Source organism: Haliotis cracherodii, unplaced genomic scaffold (genome assembly GCF_022045235.1).
Source record: "Haliotis cracherodii isolate W230 unplaced genomic scaffold, xgHalCrac1.p SCAF_5, whole genome shotgun sequence".
Taxonomy (NCBI): Eukaryota; Metazoa; Mollusca; class Gastropoda; order Lepetellida; family Haliotidae; genus Haliotis; species Haliotis cracherodii.
The window spans coordinates 50,107,050-50,133,692 of NW_027266308.1; the positions used below are offsets into that span (position 1 = coordinate 50,107,050).

Below are 26,643 nucleotides of genomic sequence, written 5' to 3' on the forward strand. Positions count from 1 at the left end.
ATTAAATAATGAAATCAAGATCAAGTGTAATTTCAATAATATAATGATATGCAAGATTCCATATACATTTGTTCTATTGTCTGTTGCTTAATGCTGCATCCAGCAATATTCCCGCTTTACGACGGATGTTCCACATACATAAAGTCTATACAGAGTGTTTCCTTCTTGGTACAAGCAATCTTATAGAGCTGGGCTCAGTTTAAAAAAGTGACCTTAGCTCTAAGCTGATCATAAATCCCATAAAGGTAGTGCTAAGATCCGTTTGTTGAACAGGGGCCAGAACATCTTCCCAAGGCAAGAGTGTTAACTGACTATTAAAGACTAGTTTCCACCCTTGCTGTACTCGGCTGGAATTCCGCAGTTACATTTTGGCTGGACTAACAAGTCTATGCATAGTCCAATTAAAATTACATAACGAACTAGACATCAGGTTCGTAAACAACATGGATTTCAATTAGCAGATTTCAGTTAACTGCAAGATTTGTAAAGCAGGTGTACTGTCAACTTTGCATCAACAGATATTTTGCAAAACCTTTCATGTTTTTAATGAAGGTGCTCAAGTGATTTGATGCACTTTGTGCGGTAAGGCCCGTTTTACTACAAAATTGGTGGTTGGTTTGTTGTTAAACGCCGCACTCAGCAATATTCCAGCTATATGACGGCGGTCTGTAAATAATCATGTCTGGACCAGAAAATCCAGTGATTGATATCATGAGCATCGATCCACGCAATTGGGATTGATGACATGTATCAACCAAGTCACCAAGACTGACAACCCGATCCCGTTAGTCGCCTTTTACAACAAGCATAGTCACCTTTTACGGCAAGCTTGGGTTGCTGAAGACCTATTCTACCCCGGAATCTTCACGGGTCTAGATCTTGAATATTGATCCGAATGAGTTGACTGGGCACCCCCATTTTGTTTGAAGCAAATGCAGGTGATTTGAGAAATGGAATCTGATTGGTCAACAGGGCCATAGAAGGGATATAACTGGTAATAGCCACTGGTGGCGCTACGATCGAGCCTTAAAATTCCAGCCTTGTTCAGCAACGGTTGAAACTGGACTTCTAAGGTCAGCTAACTCCCTTGCTTCAGGACGATGGGCCCAGAATGATACTTTATAGATTTTCTCCAACACAAATGGCTGTCATTCTGGATTCAGCATTTAGGGTGAAAGTTAAAAGCAGAAACTTTGGGATTAATAAATGTCCCATATGTGTGCTCTTGGAATAAAAAATCCAACCAAGATATTAATCAAATGTAAAATTAGACTGGAGTAACGTTAACTGTTGTGCAATATCATATCTGGACAATGATGGTTTTTAACAGGTGAAAAGAGCTGTATATTAATAACATCTTGTTATCTAGCATTATATCAATGATCAATGAGCTTTCTGACTTGCAGCGACAGAAACTAACACTTGTAGTCCACTAGCCCTTACAATGATAACATATAAAACCCCTTAAAAATGGCAAATGTCGACTAGTCCTTAGGATACCTTAACTATTGGGCTGCTTGGCAAGAACTACAGGACTAGGGCCAATTTCTAACGCTGACTTGCAGCCAGACATGTGACTTGACATTTCGTCACATCTTCCAATGCTGTGACCCAACCCTAAATATTGATAAAATAATGAAAGCGTGTTCAATGTCCATGTTACATTAGTTTAGGTTTCTGAGGTTATCTTTTAGTTTTATGGTACAATTCTACCAAACTGAACAGGAAAACTTATCATGCAGAAATACTTTATTACAGGGCAAATATATCAGGGTTCATAAAAATCAGGTGCTCTAGGGTCATATCACGTCACGAGACGACAGTGTATTGTTTCCATCATCCAGATGGCATTGTTGACGTCATTCGAATCTTATTGTGACGTGATGTTGGAATGACGTCACACTAGAAACGACATTATAGCTGAAGATTGTTTACGTCATTCGACAAATTGTGGTTCTGCTGCTTTTGCGACTTGCTGTCCTTATAGGTAGACATTAAAATTTCTTTCTGTATGTAGACATCTTCTTCGGTAATAAACAGAACATTATATTTGTGTTCATGTCATACTATGTTTACGACACTCCTGCCTAAATTCCAGTATATCACTTGCTCTCGCTCAGGTAATACCGGAATTTAGAGAGAGTGAGTGAATATGCCACTCTTAGCAATATTCCAGCAATATCACGGCGGGGGACACCAGAAATGGGCATCACATATAGTACCCATGTTGGGAATCGAACCCGTGTCTTCAGCTTAATGAGTGAACACTTAAACCACTATGCTATCCGACCACCCCCGGAATTTAGACACATTGATATTGTGCAATGCACATGGGAAAATGATAACACTGAATGTTTCAAACTTCATGCATAGTCCTGATTATTATCTTGTAATAGCTATCCAGGTTGATACTACCTGGCACTTATCTGATGAAGCAAATTAGATATGATAGCAGGGAACTCAAATGGCCTGATAGGATTGTGATATTGTATCATCAGGCAATCATGTGATCTGTCACACATGCTGGTAATTAAATGTGATGTATGAGTGCATTAGGCTTATAGTGTACATACTTGTACTCATGCACATTCAGTTCTGCAAAAACAGAGTTCAAAGATAAATTTTGTGGTTTATGCTGACAGCCTGAAATGTTTATATACGACCGATGTATTTTTCCAGAATTTAATTGCCCATAATTAAGGGTGCATAATTAAGTCTTGTGTACATTGATCAATTGGAAGGGGTGCTAATTGGGATTGTTCACTATATCAATATATTGTTCATATATTAGCAAATATTGCCATGGGTGCTTATTATGTCGAATACGGACCAGTCGGTATTTGGGTCGGTCCTGAGTAGGACTATCCGAACCCGTGGTTAGTCATGTAATATATTGTTAAATTACAATAACAATAAAAGTTGCTTATGTCTGCAATTCTTTCTGACTTTTCTACGTTTGAAGAGAGATATAACTTTAGTCGACTTCATTGTAAGCATGATCTGACCGTTTTAAACGTTAATGTAAAGTGCATAACTCTTTAAAGACCTACAGCAGGTAGGGGTGGGGTCAAGTAATAGGGGGGTTGAGTACCGACTCCAAATGTATAAAATGTGACTAATTCAACAGGTCGTATTGATTATGCAGCCATGTAGTGTGGGCAAATGTCACCAGACAAGAGCAAATCCATAAATTATCATAATGAGTCATCGTCATATCGTGGTCGATGGGAAGCATGCTGGAGCGGCGTTCTAAACAAGCAAACGGCCATACCTTTAATTGCAACTCTTTGCACCAACAATGCTGGTGTTTGGACATCGCTGAGGAACTTCTTGACAATCTCAATGTTATTCTTGTCTTGCACCGCTTTCTGGAGCGAGCGGAGATCTGGGTCATCATCCTCGAGCAAAACAGGCACGACGCGTCGGATGTAGGCGACAAATGTTGATATGTCTGCCACTGACTGGACCGACTGGGGTTCACCCTCAGCCGTCTCAGACATCTTTGGCTCTGGATTCACTTGCACCTGCGAAAATTATAGTCGTCTTCCTCTTGGTGATCTTCCTCAAACCTTGCCAGGATGGCCGACGGAAAATTATCTCATTTCCGGTGTAAAGAGCATTTAGAGTAGTCTCCCTTGGACATTTTCCCCAAGCTGTTCACGTGCGCAACATGCGAGGCACGAGGTTTCTGAAAAAAACAAAACAAATATCAGATAACATGTTTTGACTTCCACAAGTATTTCCACAGTCATTTTTGATTGAGATTCTAGTGCTGCGGCGTTTTGCTCGTATTATAGATCACAAATAAGGTATGCATTTGTGATATAACCAGACACTATTACTTTTACAGTACTTTACAAAAAGAAAATACATCTGTGACAAAATGATTTTTGATAAACCGTCAACACGATTACAATACAAAAGTAATTTGAGTTAATCGGAGTATTGATGCTTAGTTCCGGACAAAGGGGCATTCGTGTGAATAAGATTGTATAATTATTTTACATAAGTATTGAAACCAGCTGGTAACGTTTTGACACAGGGTTTCGAGATTTTATGACATTCACCTCTCCGGAAGGACAATGTAATCTAATGTAAAAATACAAATATTACAAAAAAACCTTTCATTTTTAAAAAAAGGAACAATTTTATTCTTTCGTCTGAATTTATTCAACTTCATCATACACCCTCAGCGCGAGACGACGCACAATTCTTCATTCTATGCATGCATTTATCAACTGCTTATGTGTTTGTTTGGATGTTTGTTGTTTAACGCCGCACTCAGCAACATTCCAGCTCTATGACGGTCGTCTGTAAATAATCGAGACTGGACAACACAATCCTGTGATTGACATCATGAGCATCGACCTACGCAATTGGGATACGAAGACATGCATCAATCGTCAGCGAACCTGACCACCCGATCCCGTTAGAAACACATTTATTTGTAGAAAAGTAATACCTTTAGTGATAACATAAAACTAAATTCTCGATATCAATGAATGTTAAGTATTTATTAATATCACAGAAAATCCTCTTAGATATCTTAAGATGATTATTGTTATCTCTAAATTGATATAAGGATATGATTTGTAGCTATTCGCAAATACAGTATCGTATGTGAATCAATTTTATTTCGTAGCAAATAGAAAGACTTCTTGACATTTCAGCGCAGTAAATATGCTTGTAAATGAATGTTGTTTTACACCGCACCAGTCAGTTATGATCAAGCTACATACACGTACAAAACGGAAGCCCGTCAATACTGCAGTCTGGGCGGGGCAAGCAGGGATTAATAGCACGAGTCTGGGTACACACAATCGTGTAGCATTGTAACAACCTGAACCTAACTTTATAGTTGGCTATTAGAAAATGTCTTCAGCAACCCGTGCTTGTAAAGGGCGGCTGCTTGTCGTAAAAGGCGCCTTACAGGATCGGGCGGTCAGACTCGCTGACTTGGTTGATGCAAGTCATCGTATCCCTTGCAGGTGATGTGAATCACTGGATTGCCTGGTCAAGACGCGATTATTTACAGACCGATATTAATTATGGTGAAACTGATTTGCTCTTGCGTATTCCAGCTATATGACGGCGGTCTGACAATACTCGAGAATGGGACACACAATCCTGTGATTGACATCACGAGAATCGCCCAAGGCAATTGGGATACGATGACATGCAACAACCGAGTCAGCGAGCCTGACCACCCGATCCGGTTAGTCGCCTCTTACAACAAGCATGGGTTGGTGACGACAAATCCGAACCCGGATCTTCACGGGTCCCCTTCGGTTATCACCATTGGTCTGTCAGCACCACACCGTGGTCACTGGTGTCGCCGGGACTGTCCTCCTACAATTAGCTGACACGCCATGATTTAACCGAAATACTGTTCGAAGTGGCGTCAAACCTAACTCACTCACTGTAGACCGCAGTCAACGATTTTGTATATACAAAGTTCGGTCAACTTCGTTACCATACATACATGGTAAGTAAAGTGACACCCGACAGGTCCTGACCATTAATATTCAGCTATTAACGTATCGGATCCTGCCAGAGTGAAAAACCCATCAATATGTATCAACATCTCCCTGACCAGGACTGAGCAGGACCAGGTCAGTGGAATCTTGCGTTAAAGCAGGGTTCAAGTCGGTAACAAATATAGGAATTCTTATAGGTAAGTAAAAATGCCCACAAGTTTCTTGAATAATGGAAGAATGAGGATAAATTTCATGAAACAGTCACCTATAAGGTGAGTGAGTTTGATTTTGCGCCGCCTTTAGCAATATTCCAGCAATAGCACGTCGGGGGACACCAGAAATGGGCTTCACATATTGTACCCATGTCGGAAATCGAACGCGTGACGAGCGAACGCTTTAACCACTAGGCTACCCGACCGCCTCTGTAAGTAAGTATATACTTCGAAACGTTGTGTTCCTCATAATAAAGAAGTTGACATCCATAAATTCTCTTCTTTATGTGTATGGGGGGCACGGGTGGTTCAGTCGTCTAAGGCGCCGCGATTCGCTGTGCAGAGTTGCGTCCCTTGAGCACGCCAAAAAACCTATGATTGTGGGTTCGAATCCCAGTTCGCCCCGATTATGTTTCTAGGTTTGTCAGCACCATACCCGTGTCGTGGGTTTCACCGAAGTGGTAAACGTCCCAGACCTGCATCACTTCGGGCTTTCCTTCCACATTAAGCTGACACGCCGTGATATAACTGGAATAATGTTAAAAGCGGCGTTAAAACCCAACTAGTCCACGTGATCTTGATAAAATACTTAGCGGGTAATAAATCTTTTCGAGGGAGAATAAATCTCTTGTACCACGCCACGAGCAGTACAGTCTGCACGTGAATTTCTGAGAGACAGAATTAATCCCTGCTTCCAGCTCAGCTCAGTCGAACAGCTGTTTTCTTTCAATTTTGAATTTGTGTTAATTCTTACAATGTATGACCGCCTCCGTGGTCTTGTGGTAGAGCGTCCGCCCGGAGAGCGGAAGGTCCAGGGTTCGATCCCGGGCCGCGTCATACAAAAAGACGTTAAAAGATTGTACTTGTTGTTACCCTGTCTGGCGCTCGGCATTAAGGGGCTAAAACAAGGACTGGTCGGCTCGGAGTCAGTATACTGTGTCTGAGTGGGGTATTCATGTTAAACTGCGGCATGGTATCTCAGTGGGCTAGCACTATAAATTGGCATCAGTCCGGACTAGTACAAGCAGCCACACACACACATACACGTGCATGCACGTCGCTATATAAGTGCTATAATCTTGGACGCGACGTTAAACCCAATTTCACCTCACCACCTCTTACAATGTACAATGTCACTTTAAAACATGTCGGTAAGATAAATTCATCGTAGCAGGATAACTCGGGGTACATGGGCTTTAATGCGTCCCTCGTGAGATTGCATAAAACCCCATGTGCTACAACTTATATTGTGTCGTAGTACACTGTGCTTCTATTGTTACGATAAATAGGACAAGCTAAGAAGAAGTGAAGTGCAGACTCCAAATATAAACCGCAATGGCTAACTGAAATGTTTGAAATATTTCTGTCAATTTTATGACTATTAATATCACTACATCACATTCTCAGACGAACATGGACAATTTGACAATATCGAGTACCGTAATTCAAGTCAAATAGTATACAATTTTACGAAGTATTCAACGCCTGAATACATTACACTTTTTATGGATAGTTACTTTTTTGTTGTTCTTTGTCACGACGGCCTCGGGATCGGGTGGTCAGGTTGACGTGGTTGATGCATGTTATCGTATCTCAATTTGCTCTAATCAATCACTGGATTGTCTGGTCCAAACTCGATTATTTACATACCGCCATCATATAACTGGAATAGTGATGAGTGCGGCGTTAAACAACAAACAACAACCAACGTCATATTCTGACAATACAGCTGCTATAATATCTGGGGGTTTTCATACATTAATATGGACTACATTCATGTCTGCATATGTCACTTGTCCAGGATTTAACTCTATTTCCCCACAACAAAGTATTTAGTAATAAACCAAAAACTGGCATGAATGTAGAGATACAGTTATTCAATATAACTAAAAAAAGTGGACTTGCGTTGGCATTTGTGGTAGATTATGCAACCACAGAAACCAATTTGCAAGCCGACATCGTGATACTTCTACCCCCATTTTCAATTCTGTATGAATCCATTTTACATGTCAGCTTGCATCAATGTATTTCACTGAAACAAGTCGGGTATAAAAAAATAACTGTAGTTGGTCTCTGCACGGACTTTTATATAGGTCCGTGGTCTCTGGTAACACAAATATAAAATAGTAGCGAAGTGATGACAAAGAGAAAACATTCTAACTATAGTTAGCTTGGAGAACAGAAATAAATAATATCTAATTTTACAATGCTAAAAATGTTAAGGGAAAAATGCAGCATTAAATTTATAAGAATTAATTTGCTGTATGTACGGAAAGGGGGTAAGGATTTGCCAAGCAAGATGAGACGGTACGTGCACGGACATAATTGGATGGACAGCATTAAGCTCTGTTTAGGGGTCGATGGCCACACGGGGTAAGTAACACATATGGTTGGCATGAGAAAAGAAAGGTTGGTTATTTGGTTTGTTTTGTTGTTTAACGCCGCACTCAGCATTATTACAGCTATTTGACGTCGGTCTGTAAATAATCGAGTCTGGACCAGACAACCCAGTGACCAAAATCATGAGCATCGACCCACGCAATTGGGATCGATGGCATGCATCAACCAAGTCAGCGAGCCTGACCACCCGATGCCGTTAGTCGCATTTTACGACACGCATAGTCACCTTTTACGGCATGCATGGGTTGCTGAAGACCTATTCTACCCCGGAATCTTCAGGGGTCAGACAAGAAAGGATAAGATTATGTGTTGGTTTACATGATAAACTGATAGCGTTTATCATTGGGAAATTTCAAACGTGCCAGTGTACATTATTCTTTAGCAAGTTTTGATTACGGAGGGAAACGCATTGATCGCCATAACAGAAAACGGATATCAGTATTAAAATTAAATAATACTGGTGTAAACTATTTAGAGGGTGGGAAGAAATATAGTGTTCAGTTGTAATTATTTTATTTGTCATGGTAAATAACATTGTCTTGCAAGTCGGTTTTATACACATGCATACACTTACACATATATATATACACACTTATACATATGTGTGACCCGTGAAGATCCGTGTTTTAAAAGGTCTCAAGCAACCCGTGCATTGATGCATTTCATCGTATCCTAAATGCCCGGGTCTAATATGAGGCAGATACCCCCTATATACATATATATATGCCTTCAATTCATACGCTAATATCGCGATTAATATTAAGTGGTCGCACTGAGATATAATACACTTAATTCTCTTTTTTTAGGATAAAGAGCTGCTGAAATCTTTTAGTCGACAAAATATATTTTTAAACGCTGTTGAAAATGAGGTTATTGTGAATTTCAGCTCAAGATTCATCACCAAAGCGACTACTTTGCTTTGTACATATACGTCCAATTGTTATAAAGTAAACATGATGTTTCTGAAGAATAGTGTATTTGCGACATTCAAGAAAGAAGTGTATATTATTTTGTCGTGGATTTCCACACGAGCAGGACAAAGTATCAGATAAGTTTGCTTTGAAAAGATCTGCATTTAGGGAACTGCAAGAGCCTCAGACGTGTCAATAAAATGTTAGCTCTTCCGTTGCGGGTTAAGAAGTATGGAGGTGGAGCTGCAATAGCTGTTTTTATCATCTGTTTAAAAAAACAATTGACAATGATGTTGTACTTCTGTTTTCAGGGGGTAAATCATTCCATAGTTTGATTGAAGAAGGTATAAATGAATGCTTGCATATAGTAGTTCGTACATGCAGAATATTGTTCTTAGTTCGACTCAAGTTGATACTTTGGGCGGTAACATGACGTACATTATTTAGAATATTGAAAATTGTGCAAAGTATTTTGGATTGTCTTCTATTTGATAGTGATCCCAACCTATCTCAAAATATAAAATCTATCTTGAAAAGAATTTAGGGAGATCTGTTACTATGCGAGCTGCTTCTAGTTGAATCATTTTTCGGAGTTTTCTTGACCACAGTTATCCCCTAACTCTAGAGCATATTCTAATACAGGCCTTATGAAGGCTAGATAGATTTGGGACAGGGTTGGTCTATCAAGTAAATATGTAACGATTCTTGACGAACAAAAATTTTGGAAGCTAAGTGACAAATGTTATAAACGTGGGCTGTCCATTTCAAACCCCGAGAGAGAGTGCCTCCCAGATGTTTGTAAGAAATAGATGCGCTAAGTAGTGTTATAAATAATATCTGCAGGTATTCACGTGTGAGACATTTACAGTAATAAATATTCACGTGAGGGATGTATACAGTGAGAAGTATTCACGTGTAGGATGTCTACAGTGGCATGTATTCACGTGTTGGGTGTTTACAGTAATAAGTATTCACGTGTGGGATGTTTACAGTAATAAGTATTCACGTATGGGATGTTTGCAGTAATAAGTATTCACGTGTGGGATGTTTACAGTAATAAGTATTCACGTGTGGGATGTTTACAGTAATAAGTATTCACGTGTGGGATGTGTACAGTAATAAGCCTTCACGTGTGGGATGTGTGCACAGTAATATGTCTTCACACGTTTGGATGTGTACAGTAATAAGGCTTCACGTGTGAGATGTTTACAGTGATAAGTATTCGCGTGTGGGATGTTCACAGTAATAAGTATTCACATGTGGGATGTTTACAGTGAGAAGTATTCACGTGTAGGATGTCTACTGTGGCGTGTATTCACGTGTTGTCTGTTTGCAGTAATAGGTATTGACGTGTGGGATGTTTACAGTAATAAGTATTGACGTGTGGGATGTGTGAAGTAATAAGTATTCACGTGTTGGCTGTTTACAGTGAGAAGTATTCACATGTAGGATGTGTACAGTAATATCTATTCACGTGTAGGACGTTTACAGTAAGATGTATTCACGTGTAGGACGTTTACAGTAATATCTATTCACGTGTAGGACGTTTACAGTAAGATGTATTCACGTGTAGGACGTTTACGGTAAGATGTATTCACGTGTAGGATGTCTACAGTGGCATGTACTAACTTGTTGGGTGTTTAAAGTAATAAGTATTCACGTGTGGGATGTTTACAGTAATAAGTATTCACGTGTGGGATGTTTACAGTAATAAGTATTCACGTGTGGGATGTTTACAGTAATAAGTATTCACGTGTGAGATATTTACAGTTATAAGTATTCACATGGGGGATGTTTACAGTAATAAGTATTCACGTTTTTGATGTTTACAGTGAGAAGTATTCACGTGTGAGATATTTACAGTAATAAGTATTCACATGTGGGATGTTTACAGTAATAAGTATTCACGTGTATGATGTCTACAGTAGCATGTATTCACGTGTTGGGTGTTTACAGTAATAAGTATTCACGTGTGGGATGGTACAGTAATAAGTCGTCACGTGTGGGATGTGTGCACAGTAATATGTCTTCACACGTTTGGATGTGTACAGTAATAAGTCTTCACGTGTGAGATGTTTACAGTGATAAGTATTCACGTGTGGGATGTTTACAGTGAGAAGTATTCACGTGTAGGATGTCTAATGTGGCGTGTATTCACATGTTGTCTGTTTGCAGTAATAGGTATTGACGTGTGGGATGTTTACAGTAATAAGTATTCACGTGTGGGATGTTTAAAGTAATAAGTATTCACGTTTGGGATGTGTACAGTGACAGGTATTCATATGTGGGATGTTTACAGTGACAGGTATTCATATGTGGGATGTTTACAGTGACAGGTATTCATATGTGGGATGTTTACAGTAATATGTATTCACGTGGGGGATGTTAACAGTGACAGGTATTTACATGTGGGATGTTTACAGTGACAGGTATTCATATGTGGGATGTGTACAGTGACAGGTATTCATATGCGGGATGTTTACAGTGACAGGTATTCACATGTGGGATGTTTACAGTGGACGGGTATTCATATGAGGGATGTTTACAGTGACAGGTATTCATATGTGTGATGTTTACTGTGACGGGTATTCATATGGGGGATGTTTACAGTGACAGGTATTCATATGAGGGTTGTTTACAGTAAGATGTATTCATGTGTAGGATGTCTACAGTGGCATGTACTCACTTGTTGGGTGTTTACAGTAATAAGTATTCACGTGTGGGATGTTTACAGTAATGAGTATTCACGTGTGGGATGTTAAGCGGGTAATAAGTATTCACGTGTGAGAGATTTACAGTAATAAGTATTCACGTGTGGGATGTTTACAGTAATAAGTATTCACGTTTTTGATGTTTACAGTGAGAAGTTTTCACGTGTGATATATTTACAGTAATAAGTATTCACATGTGGGATGTTTACAGTAATAAGTATTCACGTGTAGGATGTCTACAGTGGCATGTATTCACGTGTTGGGTGTTTACAGTAATAAGTATTCACGTGTGGGATGGTACAGTAATAAGTCATCGCATGTGGGATGTGTACAGTAATATGTCTTCACACGTTTGGATGTGTACAGTGGTAAGTATTCAAGTGTGGGATGTGTACAGTAATAAGTATTTACGTTTGGGATGTGTACAGTGACAGGTATTCATATGTGGGATGTTTACAGTAATATGTATTCACGTGGGGGATGTTAACAGTGACAGGTACTCATATGTGTGATGTTTACAGTGACAGGTATTCATATGCGGAATGTTTACAGTGACAGGTATTCATATGTGTGATGTTTACTGTGACGGGTATTCATATGGGGGATGTTTACAGTGACAGGTATTCATATGAGGGTTGTTTACAGTGACGGGTATTGATATGTGGGATGTTCACAGTGACAGGTATTCATATGTGGGATGTTTACAGTATTAAGTATTCACATGTTGGGTGTTTACAGAAATAAGTATTCACATGTTGGGTGCTTACAGTACTAAGTATTCACATATTGGGTATTTACAGTAATAAGTATTCACATGTGAGGTGGGGTGAGGTGAGGTGAAATGGGGTTTAATGTCGATCCAAGATTATTGCACTTATATAGCGAAGCGCATGCATGTGTGTGTGTGGCTGCTTGTACTAGTCCAGACTAATGACGATTTATAGTATATTTTGCCATTAAACTAGAAAGGAGAGGTGAAATGAGGTTTAACATCACGACCAAGATTATTTCACTTATTAAGCAAAGTGCATGGACTTGTGTGCACATGTGGCTGCTTGTTGGTTGGTTGGTTGGTTGTTTTATGCCGCACTCAGCAATATTCAAGCTATATGACAGCAGTCTGTAAATAACCGAGTCTGGACCAGACAATCCAGTGATTGATATCATGAACATCGAACCACGTAATTGGGATCGATTACATGCTTCTACCAAGTCAGTTGCCTCTTGGGCAAGCATAGTGACCTTTGTGGCTGCTTGTACTAGTCTGGTCTTAAGCCAGTTTTATACTGCTAAACAACCGAGATACCATGCCACAGTTTAACATGAATACCCCACTCAGAAACAACATACTGACTCCGAGCAGACCAGTCCTTGTTTTAGCCCCTTTATGCCAAGCGCCAGACAGGGTAACTACCACTAGACCACGGAGGCGGTCGTATTCACATGAGGGATTTTAACAGTAATAAGTAGTCATTTGAGGGTTGTTTACAATGGGACATATTCCTGTGTGGGATGTTTACAGCGAGACATATTCCTGTGTGGGATGTTTACAGCGAGACATATTCCTGTGTGGGATGCAAGTAGTCATGTGTGGGATGTTTACCATGACAAGTATTCATGCGTACAATGTTTTATAATAGTACGTATTCACGTGTAGGGTGATATTCAGTTATGATTTACAATCAACAAATGGGCATTGTACCTTCTGTCATATCTGCATGAATTTATCTACCACATGCTTACTTCATTGTGATGAATTACACAGACATTCACTGCAGGCATTAAGAAGGGATCCATGTAACAATACCTATAAGGTGTTGAGACCTTCTAGACTGAAACATTGTGATCTGGGTGATAAACGAGATCTACTGGAAGTGCCTGTTCGGTGTCCAATATATGTAACACCTTGAAATGGGTGTGTGTGTAATCAGTTGCAAAATCCATATCACACACATTTAATCAACAAACCTATTGTTATTTTATTGACTAGAATCAAATATAAATTAGCAAGAAAGCTGCTTGCGATTCTGTAGGTATGCTAACTTAACAAATCTGACCCCCCTCCAGAGAGAGGAAGGTCTGGGGTTCGATTCACGACTGTGTCATACCAAAGCTTTAACTTGTTACCCTGGGTAGCCTGGAGCTCAGCATTAAAGGGGCTAAAACAAGGACTGATCAGCTGGGAGTCAATATACTCACTGCTCAATCATCTGCTTGGTCCCAAGGTTCTCAAATGCACAGATGTAGATACGGTAGTTAGAAGAGGGAGGAGGAAGCAGTTTAAGAAACAACACAAGATATTTCAATTTTATCATTTAATACTTTTCCTTTTACAGACATGACAATCATAATGACATACAAAACGTGACATTCACTTAGTCAAGAATCAACATTGTCTGCAGCCCTAGTAATCTGATGTCTGTCTCCAATCTTTCAAATAACACTTCATAACTACATTTTAGTTACAATAATTTACTGGTGCCTCACACACTTGTAAGCATTACCTCCATGTGGCTTAAAACATCATAGAATTACATTTCTAGTGAACTCCCATCCCAGCCCATTCACATTTTCCAGACTTTCAAGGTACACATGGTGGTGATGGTGGTTACAGAACAGAACTTATGAAGTTCTGATGACAATGACTGAAAAGTAGAATTATTTCATAGTTTTTTTGGGTGCCAGGACTATGGTGATTACTGAATCATTTTTCTCAGAATTCCATTACAGACAATGAAATTAAACTGACTTTTAGTGAAATGTCAACATGGTCAACCCTCACATCATTTACATGGGACCCATTCATAGCATTTACAAGAAATCAAGAATTAATATATGTAAATAAATAATAAATATTTTGAAACCTAACCACTCTAACCTAGGTTACTTACTGTCCCTATACTTACGTGACCTTCAGGCGGGTGATATGAAGGTCATGCCACTCTAAAGGATTCCAGCATCAACACTGCCCCATGAAAAAGCAAAACTAACAGCTAAAATGTGTCACATTTGTAATGATAATCAAAAAGGTTGGCAAAACATTTCAAAAACAGAAAAAAAGATGAAGAAATATTTGGAGGCAAATTTGCTTCCCATACAAAAATAAGAACAAAGAATAATCATTTCATAGTGGAATGTTCCACAACCATCTTTCTCAATCAATGTCAGTTACAAACTATCATGATTATTTCAAATGTGTGATGTTTGGCCAACATTATTGTACAAAATGAGCAAAACTGTACCACAAAATGTGAAAATAATCTAAGTTAACAATAATGCCAAAATCTGGCAAAAAAATTTTGAGTTCTCAGTCCATCTTGGTATCTCTTCTGCCCAGTCTTGACAGGATTAAGAAGTTGTCAGTCACGTCAAAAGTTAATGTTCAACATGTAACCCGTAACACTATCGAAAATGTTACCATGGTTACCACACTGTTATCAATGTATACTCTGTGTCCCTGCAAAGAATAGAGTGTAACTAGCAAATAGGTACTATAACAACATCTACACTTTCTCTTACCTTGTAATCAATAGTGAATAAACTTAAGTAATCTCATAAAAATACTAACCATTGGTAACTGTGAAAATAAAGAGATTGGGATCATCGCTTCTCAACCAATGTCAAAGGTCATTCATTACTGACCTCCCTGAAAAAGAAAAGAGAGAATATGGTTAATATCTCATCAATCGAAACAAGTGAGGGCTGGGAGTGGGGGAATTGAAAGATTAAGATGTGATCTAGCCTAATGCCTTATTGTTTAAAAAACCCAATCATATTTCATCTTACATTGTCTTACAATGGTGATGTCAGGTGGAATGGGGTTTAACGTCACATTCAAGATTATTGCACTTATATAGTGAGGTGCATGCATGTGTCTGTGACTGCTTGTACTATACTGGACTAATGTTGATTTTATAGTGCTAGCCCACTGAGATACCATGCCTCAGTTTACCATAAATACCACACTTAGACACAGTATACTGACCCTGAGCTGACTAGTCCTTGAAACTGCCCTTTAATGCCTGGCACCAGGCTGGGTAACAAGTAGTACCATATCTTAACGTCTTTTGGTATGAATACAACCGGGGATTGAACCCCCACTCTCCGGACAGATGATCTACCACTAGACCACGGAAGTGGCCTTTTATACAATGGATAATCAATTCCCTGAATTCTGACTTGGACAAGTTTATTGTACACATCATAAAATCATGATTTCAATATGGATATTCACTCATGAAGTATTTGACCCAAACTATATACACATTATACAGAAGATGTTTGTCCTTTACATTTTCATCTGAAATTTTCCTTAGGTTTTAACTACTGTTTCTACTGCCAGTAAGGGTGGGGACAGGGAGTGATTACAACATACATCAAACAAAGGAAAGACAACAGCCCATTTCCAACTGAACATACACATGACAGGAATTCATAGCATATCACATAAGGGTTACCTAATATAAATAGTACATTGCAAACATTTTCTAAAATGTAGCATGATGCCTTCTAGGGTCATAATGCATAAGTCCTTGGCATAACTTTGTATGTTGATTATAACACCTGAATTACTGCTGCCCTTCAAAATTGATCTGTTTGGAACACATATGGATAAAATTCATTTCTTTCGTTATTCAATAGGAAATTGGCTGTTTTCTTTTGACTAATGAATCCAATGTAAGAGAAACCGACCATTTATGTCTTATACTACACCGTCAATCCAGAAGTATTGCAACTTCATGTCTAGAGATTGGTCTAGCTTTGAAGGCTGGAAAGGTAAATGACATTGTTTAGTTTATTACCTACACATGTGACATCAACATCAATGCTGGACTTGTGAACAAGTGACTTGTCACAAGCATCGTCGTACTTAACATTTTACACACTCCATCAACCAGGAATACCCATACGACAATCCTCAATAACAAACCACTTATTCTCAAGGCATAACTAATATATACATGATCTTATTTGAAATATTCATATCAAAATAAGGCTGTAACAATTCACTTCTATAAAACGATGCATAATATCGTGCACTGATTCAAGTAAAACATGCACCTTTTCACCCTCTGTATATGAAAATGGGATACATTCAGTCAACTAAATTCAGAATTAGCACATCAGCATTGTGGTTATTAGTGTATTGCTTCAGCCGTAAATGAAAATCTACACTGTACATAAAAATAGGTACATAACATTAAGAGAATGATATTCATTCAATGTCTGTTGATGGTCGGACATAACTGTGATCATCCAAGAATCTTGTTGTGGAGGCCAACTTGTTGCAGGCTGAACAGAACTCAAGAGAAACTTGCTTCCCAGACACATGGAGGCACACACCAGCAATGGTCTGTTGGTTTAAGTGGAACACATCTTCATCTGTCTCAGTAGTGCTGTTACTTATCACCTCCCTCTTTACACTTGGACTGGACTCTGAAGCACTGGGAAGCCGGACGTTACCATCTGTGTTTTCCTTCTCAAAACACAACTTCTTATCTGGACTCAACACACTTTCTGACTCAAACACACACTTACGCTTTGATTTACGTAGACGAGACTTGCAGTTTTCAACATTTTTCTTCTTGCTCTGTGTCTTGGTTGAACATGGAACAGTTTGTTTCCCCAAGGCTGCCCAGGATGATTTCAGTGTGACGTCAGCTGTATTTTGAATGTTCTGCAACAAGGCTGATATGGTTGACTGATTTGCAATAACACTTTGCAAATACTTCACTTGCTCATTTAGTTTCTCTACACTTCCATCTTGACAAGACACTTTCATCTTAAGTGCTGCATTTTCCTCTCGAAGTTGTGCTACTTCTTTTTCGATGTTTTCAACATACTTCTTTCTCTTTTGTCTATTTTCCCTGGCGGCTACAGCATTCTTGTTCATAGATTTTGGTTCCATCTGAGTGATAACAGTATACAATGCTTCAGGTCGCCCTTTACCCTTGGCAGTTATAGGATTACCTACTTTGGAGGAGTCATCCTTTATCGCCGTGTGCATCGGACTGTCGCGAACAGGGTACATTAAAGTGTTACTGTCGGGACAATCTAAATTTAGATTATCCAGGCATTCTAGCTGCTCGGCCGTAGAGCACGATTTCCCACCCCGATTGAGACGTTTCGAGTTCCTGCAGAGATAACCGGTAAGATCATCGATGTCATCGCTAAGTAGACTTTCTGTAATATCTAAACTATCATTGCTTGATGCATTTGAATTTGAACCCAGTAGCTCAGATAACAAGTCAATATCTTCGTCACATCGTTGAAGTGATAACACTGGGCTTATAGATCCCGCCATCTTGCTTCTTGTCCCACGGTGCTTGTAGGAAAGCTAGCCTGTATGTCCGTACAGAATCACTGAATTCCAGATAATTCAGTTCGAGCAAAGGCACTAAAGGCTAAGTTCCATAACTGCACAACACAACAGTGCCCGTGTCATCCGTTTAGCGACAATGAATCGTTGAATCTCAGTTTTGAACAGCGCACACAACCTGCAAACTTTAAATGGCGGCCAATGTCACGTGATCGTCGCATGGTTTGAAAGCATTACTTCCCTTGAATCGCTTATGTTCAGAATAAGTCTAGCCTAAAAAATCACGGATGTACAGATATACAGATTATTGTTTTAAATACATTAAGTGTAAACATTCCAATTCAATGTAGTTTTGTTTAGATGCGTACTTCTATTAATTAAATAAAACATTAAATTGTTGAGTTGGGTAGGTCAGCCCACCCACCTGACTGGATTCCATACAGGATAGCCATAATATTCAGTTCCACAACCTCATCAACATCGTTAAAAAGCCTATAGCTTTGAGGACATTTTATAAATATTTTCGATTTTCAAACGAAACAAAAAGAGCACTAAATCTATAGAAATATTTTGACATTCGGGACCCTGTATTGTTAAATCTCCACTCATCTGTTGTACACAAAACCACACAAAATACAGGTCGGCATTAGTCTATTTATATTTTGTATACATAGATCTTCAAAGCCCTGATTCATTCCCTTTGTTTGGCTTCTTCTGCAGTAATCAGCCGGCAGTCGATTCTACACGCAGATTTATTTACATCCAACTAAAACACTAAATGTGCATTTATGTACTACACAAATACATCATGTACACAACTTTGTTTAATGAATTAGCCTACTTAAAAAGTATCCATTCTTGTTTCCGTTTGAAATCAAACGTAATGAGTGAGTATCGCGTATCAGCCAATCACATTCCATGCAAGTGTTATGACAAATGTTCCATAACAGTTTCTTCTACCTGTTGACGTAGTACCGCTTAGTAACAACGGGAATTTGTCAATTGATAGCAACTGGTGTCTTCAAAATTATGTCAACATGGCTCCGATGAGCGAATGAGTACATATTCATGTACGCCAACAATATTCCTTGTCTATATCACGGCAGCCTTACAATAATGAAATCAATTCCGGGTTGACAACATTAACAACGATCCAATTGCTGCATATTTAGAAACATAAAAATACCACTATCTTCTGTATCTATCTCCCTCTCCTATCCGCTTTTCCATCTAGCTTACTTTTTATACAATTAATGTATATATTCACCTACATATATTTCAAATGATCCCAGCATCCCCTACATGTATCGTGGCTATTTATCTGCTAATACCCCCAACCCCAACCCCCAAAAAGAAAAAAACCCATCCCCACCCCCCTAAAAAGCCCAAACAAAAAAAATAAAAAATAAAAATAAACAAAACAACAACCAAACCAAAAACAACAAAACAAACAAATAAAACAACAAAAACCCACAAAAAACAAAACACACACACAGTCAGCCAAGTCAAACACACAATCAACCAAGTCAAACGCACAATCAGCCACGTCAACACGCACAATCAGCCAAGTCAAACACACAATCAACCAAGTCAAACACACAATCAACGGCGGTCTGTTAATAATCGAGTCTGGACCAGACAATCCAGTGATTGACATCTTGAGCATCGACCCGCGCAATTGGGATACGATGACATGTATCAACCAAGTCAGCAAGCCTGACCACCCGATGCCGTTGATCGCCTCCTACGAGAAGCATGGGTTGCTGAAGACCTATTCTAACCCGGATCTTTACGGGTCGCCACCCATGTAGAGCCCTTACAAACTTATTGAAGAACACCAAATGTTCACCCATCCAGAGCCATGTTTCCGTAGTAAGTATATGAAGAATATTCACAGTGACATTCACATGAAGCTCCTACGAAATAAAGTTAAAATCAGACTTTCTAGGAATACAGATATTGGTTTATTGTTTGAAAATTGCGTTGCCGCATTGACTGCGTGTAAAAAAAGAATTATTTATTCTTCTGATCGACACGTATCGTCACAACATTAGGATACAGTAACACATAGTCCATCAACTCTCCTTTGCTCTAAGTTCGGAATATGGCCCGTATGATGTGACAGACATTGTCTCCAAGATAGTGGAGTTCGTACACAAACTGCACACACTGCGGTGTGCTTGAAGCGATCGTAAAATCTCAAACATAATTCGGTTTTAACACTGCACTCGACGTAGAGCAGCTTAACGCAATGTCCCCAGCGTCACTTCTGATCCTAGTTTCAATATATATAGCCAATTGATGACGTTTTCCATATATGTTTGTATAACAGGATGAACATGGGACGCTGTAAAACATGGCTGCTGCTTCTGGTTGTAACAGTGATGCTGCTTCCACTAACAACGTGTAAAAAACCCAACATTTTGGTGCTGATAGCAGACGACCTGGGTATTGGGGACATCGGCTGCTTTGGCAACACGACCCTAAGGACCCCCAACATTGACAGCATAGCGCGCGATGGGGCGCTGTTGTCGCAACACTTGAGTGCGGCGAGTCTCTGCTCTCCAAGTCGCGCGGCGCTACTTACCGGGCGGTACCCGGCCAGATCAGGTGAGCTTAATGCAAACAGGGATCTGCATGTGACTTTGAATATTTATATATATTTTAAGATTTTATCAAGAGTGACTGTGATTCCATAAGTCATATGAGCAACAAGTGGTAGCGGTTCTATCTGCGTCACTTTGATGCATGTCATCCCACCTGATGCTACTCTTGTGGTTTTCAATAGATGCATTCTGTGACTTCTACGTGGCTTTAAAAGCGATATGTATGACATGCTTGTGTTTAGAAGATTATAGAGTTCGCGTTAACGGATTCACCAGCTAAAAGTCTACAATACACCGTAAATATGTGTTTAGATCCTAAATACAAACCTACTCTTTGTGCCATAATTTTGACATTTTAAGGATTGCGTTTAACAGCTAAACGTGTTTAGGTTGTAAATGTGTGAAAGACCCGAATCCCAACGTGAAATTCATTTTAGGTAATTTGAAAAAGAGACGCTTTCTCTGTGTTTTTTTAAATAGCTGGGATTTTGTATTGAGACCAGATATTTTTCCTCTGCAGATGCAAAACCAGATATGTGCCAAATATCTTTTTCTAAAAAACATAAATTGCAACAATGAAAATTTTATGGCAGACAATTATTTTTTTTCAACATCAGTATGAAGCATAATTATGTTTTTCAAGAATTTCAGGAACAATTTATTTTTACCGATATAATCCCACACATCTAATTTCATTATGTATTTTACGTCTCATCCGTATCTGACTTATTGCCTAATGATGTAGACATTATTTAATCATGTTTAAATGAGTATACAATCGTCATTCTAAACATGTTTAGATTATGTGGGAGGAGTGTTTAGGTTGCGTGTAGGCTGAGAAGATAGCTCATTTCTCGTATTTAGATCCTAGATGTGTTACACACACAAAATCAAAACATATGACAAACAATGTTTAGATCTAAACATGTCTTGTATGCGTTTACAATCTAAACACAATTTTTACAATGTAGCGTTATTTCTCGAATTATTATTGAGTCTTGGCATGTCGTCTAAGGCGCCTCACTCACTCACTCACTCCAAACTTTACGCCCTAATCCAGCACGAGACAAATGTTGCATCCCGAGTCATGGATCTATGACGTCACACGTGATGCGTTCATGAGCGTCGATTCACACAACATACAAGTATGCATCGAACCAATTTAATGTTTCTTGAAAATGAGTAATTCTTCATATATTAACCAACATGTATGGTATTCGCGTTTCTTTTGTCAGTGAATATATTTGGGAGAGTATACACCACCCTTTCACGTATGGCAGACACGTGAAGTCTTCAGCAACCAATGCTTGCCGTAAAAGGCGACAATGCTTGTCGTAAGAGGCGACTAACGGGATCAGGTGGTCAGGCTCGCTGACTTGGTTGATGCATGTCATCGATCCCAATTGCGTGGATCGATGCTCATGATATCAATCACTGGATTGTATGGCTCAGACTCGATTATTTACAGACCGCCGTCATATAGCTGGAATATTGCTGAGTGCGGCGTTAAACAACAAACAAACAAAACGTATGGCAAATTAACGCTAAATGAATTGCCCCGTTTCAGGCATGGCTCCGAACACTATGATCCGTGTGAGCCTCTTCAACGCATGTCCATATGGACTCCCAACTTCAGAAATAACCTTTGCCAAGTTAGCCAAACAGGCGGGCTATAAAACAGGACTCATTGGTAAATGGCACCAAGGCTGGAGCAGGGACAGCTTCAACGACTTTCACCATCACCCGCGTAACCACGGCTTCGACTATTTCTACGGGATTCCACTGACGAATCTTAAAGACTTTGGCGACGATGGCGACAGAGTGCTGTTCAGTTTCCTGTCCCATGCGCTGAATCGCTTTATCACTGTAGTACTGGTGCTAGGCATAAGCACCATATGCCTGCACCGAGCCGGCTATATCGGGATTATGCCATGTTCACTAATCATTTTCCTCCTCGTCCTCATCTCAGGGTCTGTCTACCTTATCATGGATAATTTAAAACTTCTTAACAGTACAATCTACCGAAATTTTGACCTGGTTGAACAGCCGATTGACCTTGAGACCCAGATGGCCAAAGAAGTCGCGGAAGGTCAAGAATTCCTTCAGGCGAGGCGAAATGACGGTGAGCCATTTCTGTTAGTTATGTCGTGGGTGCACGTGCACGTCTTTCTGGCACCTGCGCAGAAGTTCCTTGGTAAAAGTAAGCACGGGAAGTATGGGGATTCCGTTGAAGAAATGGACTGGGCTGTTGGCGAGATGCTAAACTCGCTCCAGCAGTTGGGCTTTGCTGACAACACCCTTGTGTACTTCACGTCCGATCACGGTGGCCATCTTGAAGAGAGGAACGTTCGAGGAGAGTTGGAGGGTGGATATAATGGCATATACAAAGGTGAGAATACCGTTATTGCGGAGGAAAGTAATCTGAAATTGGAAGTGTTTTGTAATTATACAATATACAGTGTAGGATTTGCTATGCGTGTACTTGTATTTAAATTGATTATACTTGAATAGCCGACCAGGTCCGGAGAGGTCAGTTTACAACTTTTTTCACGAGATGGTCGCCTCCATTAGCATTGTATCCGCCCCCCGTGGTCTGGTGGATAGAGGGCCTACCTGGTTGGCCAAAGGTCGGCGGTGCGATCCCAGGCATGAATCAGTGCAATAGGCCTGAGTGGGGTATCCATGTTCAACTGCGGCAGGCATATTATCTCAGTGGGCCAGCACTATGACCCCCCCCCCCCCCCCCCCCCTCCAACCTTAAACGCGAGGTTAAGCCCCATTTCACCTCATCTCTCTAGCCTTTCTATACAAAAGCATGGTAAACGTGAAATGTGTAATTGTTTTGCTATTCTATTCGCAGGGTAGAGAACCATATTTATTATTGTATCTTTAAGATCAATTCGTTATTCCCGATGTTCGTTATTCACATGAACAAAACCAAACCAGTTCTACCCACTTATAATATACAAAGTTGCGTCCATTGGAAATGCCATGGACCTATGATCGTGGGTTCGAATCCCGGTTCGCCTTGACTTTGTTTCTTGGTTTGTCAGCGCAATACCCGTGCTCGTGGCTTTCACCAAAGTATTGAACGTTTGAGGACTGCATCATTTCGGGCTTTCCTCCCACATTAACCAGATCACACACGCCGCGATATGACTGAAATATGGTTCCAGGCGATGTGAAACCAAACTCCATCTACCCAGTTAGAATTGAAATTGTTTATAGCCACCTGTTCATTACACCCGGAGCTGACTATGAATTGAAACTTCCTGCAGGGGGCAAAGGTCACGGTGCAGTGGATGGCGGTATTCGAGTACCGACAGTTATAAAATGGCCAGGTCGGATCCGAGCAGGATCCACCTCAAGCGAACCAACTTCGCAGATGGACGTACTCCCAACTCTCGCCAACGCCATGGGCGTCCCAATCCCCTCCGACAGACGGATCGATGGCCACGACATGCTGCCCCTCCTCACTGGTCAGACCAGCGTCTCCTCACACGACTTTATGTTCCATTACTGCGGGTCTGATGTTCATGCGGTCAGATACAGACCAAGGGGAGGTAAGCCGCTTGGTAGGATTCTTTTTATTGGCATGTTAACTTTGTTGTTAAACCCCGCACTCATCGATATTCTAGCTTTATAACGACGGCCTGTAAATAAACGAGTATGGACCAGTGATTAATTATATGAGCAAAGATTTTGTTTGAGATCAGTAATTATTTTCACTGTGATGGGGCTCAATAATGTTTACGAACATGTATTTTCTTATATTAATAATTTTAATTTCTCTGCAATGCGAAGCATATTCATTTTAAAGTAGAACAGGGACTTTATTATTTTAAGCCCCGAAATATATGTTCCCTTATACAGTTATGTACAGTACATCACTGTTAGTGTTAGGTGACGAATATTCTTTATAAAGCATCATTGTGCAGGCTGGTATGCTAAACTGCACAAGAACTCTGTGTATTTCATTTTTTGTTGCTATTATCAGTAACGTTTCTCGTTGATTTCTTTCTTACAGATTCAATCGTCTGGAAGTTGACTCTGAAAGAACCGAACTATCTTCCCGGCCGTCAGGTGTGTGAGTTCGTGTGTAACTGCGCAGCCGCCATCACTCTTGAGCCTCCTCATTTGTATGACATGACGTCAGATCCGGGCGAGAAACAACCAATGAATGCCACGGACCACCCGCAAGTTTACAAGAAGATGATGCATGCTCTCGAGGAGCACGTGCAGAACGTGAAGCCCGTGCCCAACCAGTACACCTTCAGGAACGTGATGTGGAGACCCTGGCTGCAGATGTGCTGCAACAACAACTACCCCTCCTGTACTTGTCAGGATGACAAGTTCAAGGGCAAATTCTAAACCTGCCTAAACAAGATACAAACAATTCCTAAAATTTTTATATACAATCTTTCCCCATCACCTACTGTCGTCACTTGTCGTAAAGACAGAATATGTCACTGCTGCAAGACACATATTTATTCAGAAAGGAAGAACCATACAATGTGCACATTTTCCTCATTTATTCAGATCATACAGCATGTTCCACCAACAATTTTGTGTGTGGATGTAAAATTGCCGCTCCCTGGTTCTTAGCATTCACCTTGAATATCCGCGGCTTCATTTACCCAGGGAGCACGGGCGGCCCAGTCGTCTAAGGCGCCGCGATTCGCTGTGCAGAGTTACGTCCCTTGGGCACGCCAGCAACCTGTGATTGTGGGTTCGAATCCCGGTTCACCCTGGTTATGTTTCTAGGTTTGTCAGCACCATACCCGTGCTCGTGGGTTTCACCGAAGTGGTGAGACCTGCATCACTTCGGGCTTTCCTCCCACATTAAGCTGCCACGCCGCGATATGACTGGAATACTGTTAAAAGCGGCGTTAAACACAACTCACTCACTCACTCACTCACTCATTTACCCAGAAACTGTTTCACAAGAATATGAAACATATTCCATGTGTTAAGACAAAAAGACACACGTACTTGTCACTTAAGGATTATATTTCTATACGGTACCATATAGCATAATGTATATATTTGTATGTTTCATAGAGTTCTATTTACAACTACTTTGATATATATTTGTTCTTATTTACATATTTGAATATGTGATAGCAAAGCGATCTCAAGACGATGATTCGTATTTACTGTGAGGTTATCAGGGTTTTTAGTTTCTAGTTAGAGCCCATGCTAGTCGACTGGACTGTTGACTATACGTGATCCGGCTTATTGTGGGTCGTACGCAGCCAAGGGTGATAGTTGATCATGCTATCTGATAGTACGGTACACATTCGTTATTATTACTTTTTTGAAATGGTTTGTGCTGTTTCTATAAAAAACTAATCCTGTAACTTAGGTGGAGAAACTTGTTACACTATCCTCTTGTTTATAGCGATGTAACATCTGTCTGTGGTATTAAACAACATTCACACAACCGAGCTGTTCGCTGAAAGTCTGGTCATGTACATACACCAAAAAACAATAATCTTTGTTTGTTGTTCAACGCAGAACTCAGCAATATTCCAGCTGTAAATCATCGAGTACGGACCAAACAACCTAGTGATTGATATCATGAGTATCGAACCACGCAATTGGGATACGATGAAGCATCCACCAAGTCAGCGACCCGATCCCGTTAGCCGCTTCTAACGACAAGCATAGTCGCCTTTTACGACAAGCATAGTCGCCTCTTACGGTAAACATGGGTTGCTGAGGACCTATTCTAACAAGGATCTTCACGGGTGCAAAACATTAAGCTGCAAATGAAGCTAACAGAAATATAAGGGACGGAAAAACTCAGTACAAAGCGAGAAGCAAACAAACACTGTTATCTATGCTATTTTATGGATGTGCATGGTGAATAGCTTACACAATTTCACATAGTCTTTTTTAAAACAAACAAACCAATATGCAAATATTTGTGTGCAATCTAAATGCTTATGTTTATCAGATAATGTAGTATATACAATCTAACTATTATTATTTTTCATTTGTAATT

The 26,643-nt window shown here is 40.0% G+C and overlaps 3 protein-coding genes and 1 pseudogene across 7 annotated transcripts in view; 2 read left to right on the forward strand and 2 right to left on the reverse strand.

Moving 5' to 3' along the window:
- Nucleotides 1–3,577, reverse strand: part of LOC139442383 (cytoplasmic dynein 1 heavy chain 1-like) — a 95,248-nt gene extending 91,671 nt beyond the window's left edge. For all 4 annotated transcript variants that reach the window (XM_071223187.1, XM_071223185.1, XM_071223186.1 and 1 more), the window contains exon 1: nt 3,272–3,577. In XM_071223187.1, coding sequence (XP_071079288.1) covers nt 3,272–3,500 — 229 coding nt within the window. In that variant the 5' untranslated portion in view covers nt 3,501–3,577. The remainder of the gene's footprint in view (nt 1–3,271) is intronic.
- Nucleotides 3,578–8,049: 4,472 nt separating this feature from the next.
- On the forward strand, nt 8,050–11,570 carry LOC139443727 (uncharacterized; annotated as a pseudogene).
- A 2,447-nt stretch (nt 11,571–14,017) lies between these two features.
- LOC139442491 (uncharacterized) lies at nt 14,018–18,220 on the reverse strand. Of its 2 annotated transcripts, none has more exons than XM_071223301.1 (2): nt 15,280–18,220; nt 14,018–14,676 (listed from the first exon to the last, which is right to left on the reverse strand). In XM_071223301.1, exon 1 carries the CDS (start codon nt 18,013–18,015, stop codon nt 16,927–16,929), a length of 1,089 nt encoding a protein of 362 aa, XP_071079402.1. In that variant the 5' UTR covers nt 18,016–18,220; the 3' UTR covers nt 14,018–14,676; nt 15,280–16,926. The 2 variants fall into 2 exon arrangements, with proteins under 2 accessions (XP_071079402.1, XP_071079401.1); XM_071223300.1 differs by having other exon boundaries at nt 14,018–15,168.
- LOC139442490 (steryl-sulfatase-like) lies at nt 17,787–25,577 on the forward strand. The gene is made up of 5 exons (XM_071223299.1): nt 17,787–17,860; nt 20,363–20,640; nt 22,204–23,025; nt 23,915–24,199; nt 24,664–25,577. Exons 2-5 carry the CDS (start codon nt 20,364–20,366, stop codon nt 25,005–25,007), a joined length of 1,728 nt encoding a protein of 575 aa, XP_071079400.1. The 5' UTR covers nt 17,787–17,860; nt 20,363; the 3' UTR covers nt 25,008–25,577.
- Nucleotides 25,578–26,643: the final 1,066 nt, after the last annotated feature.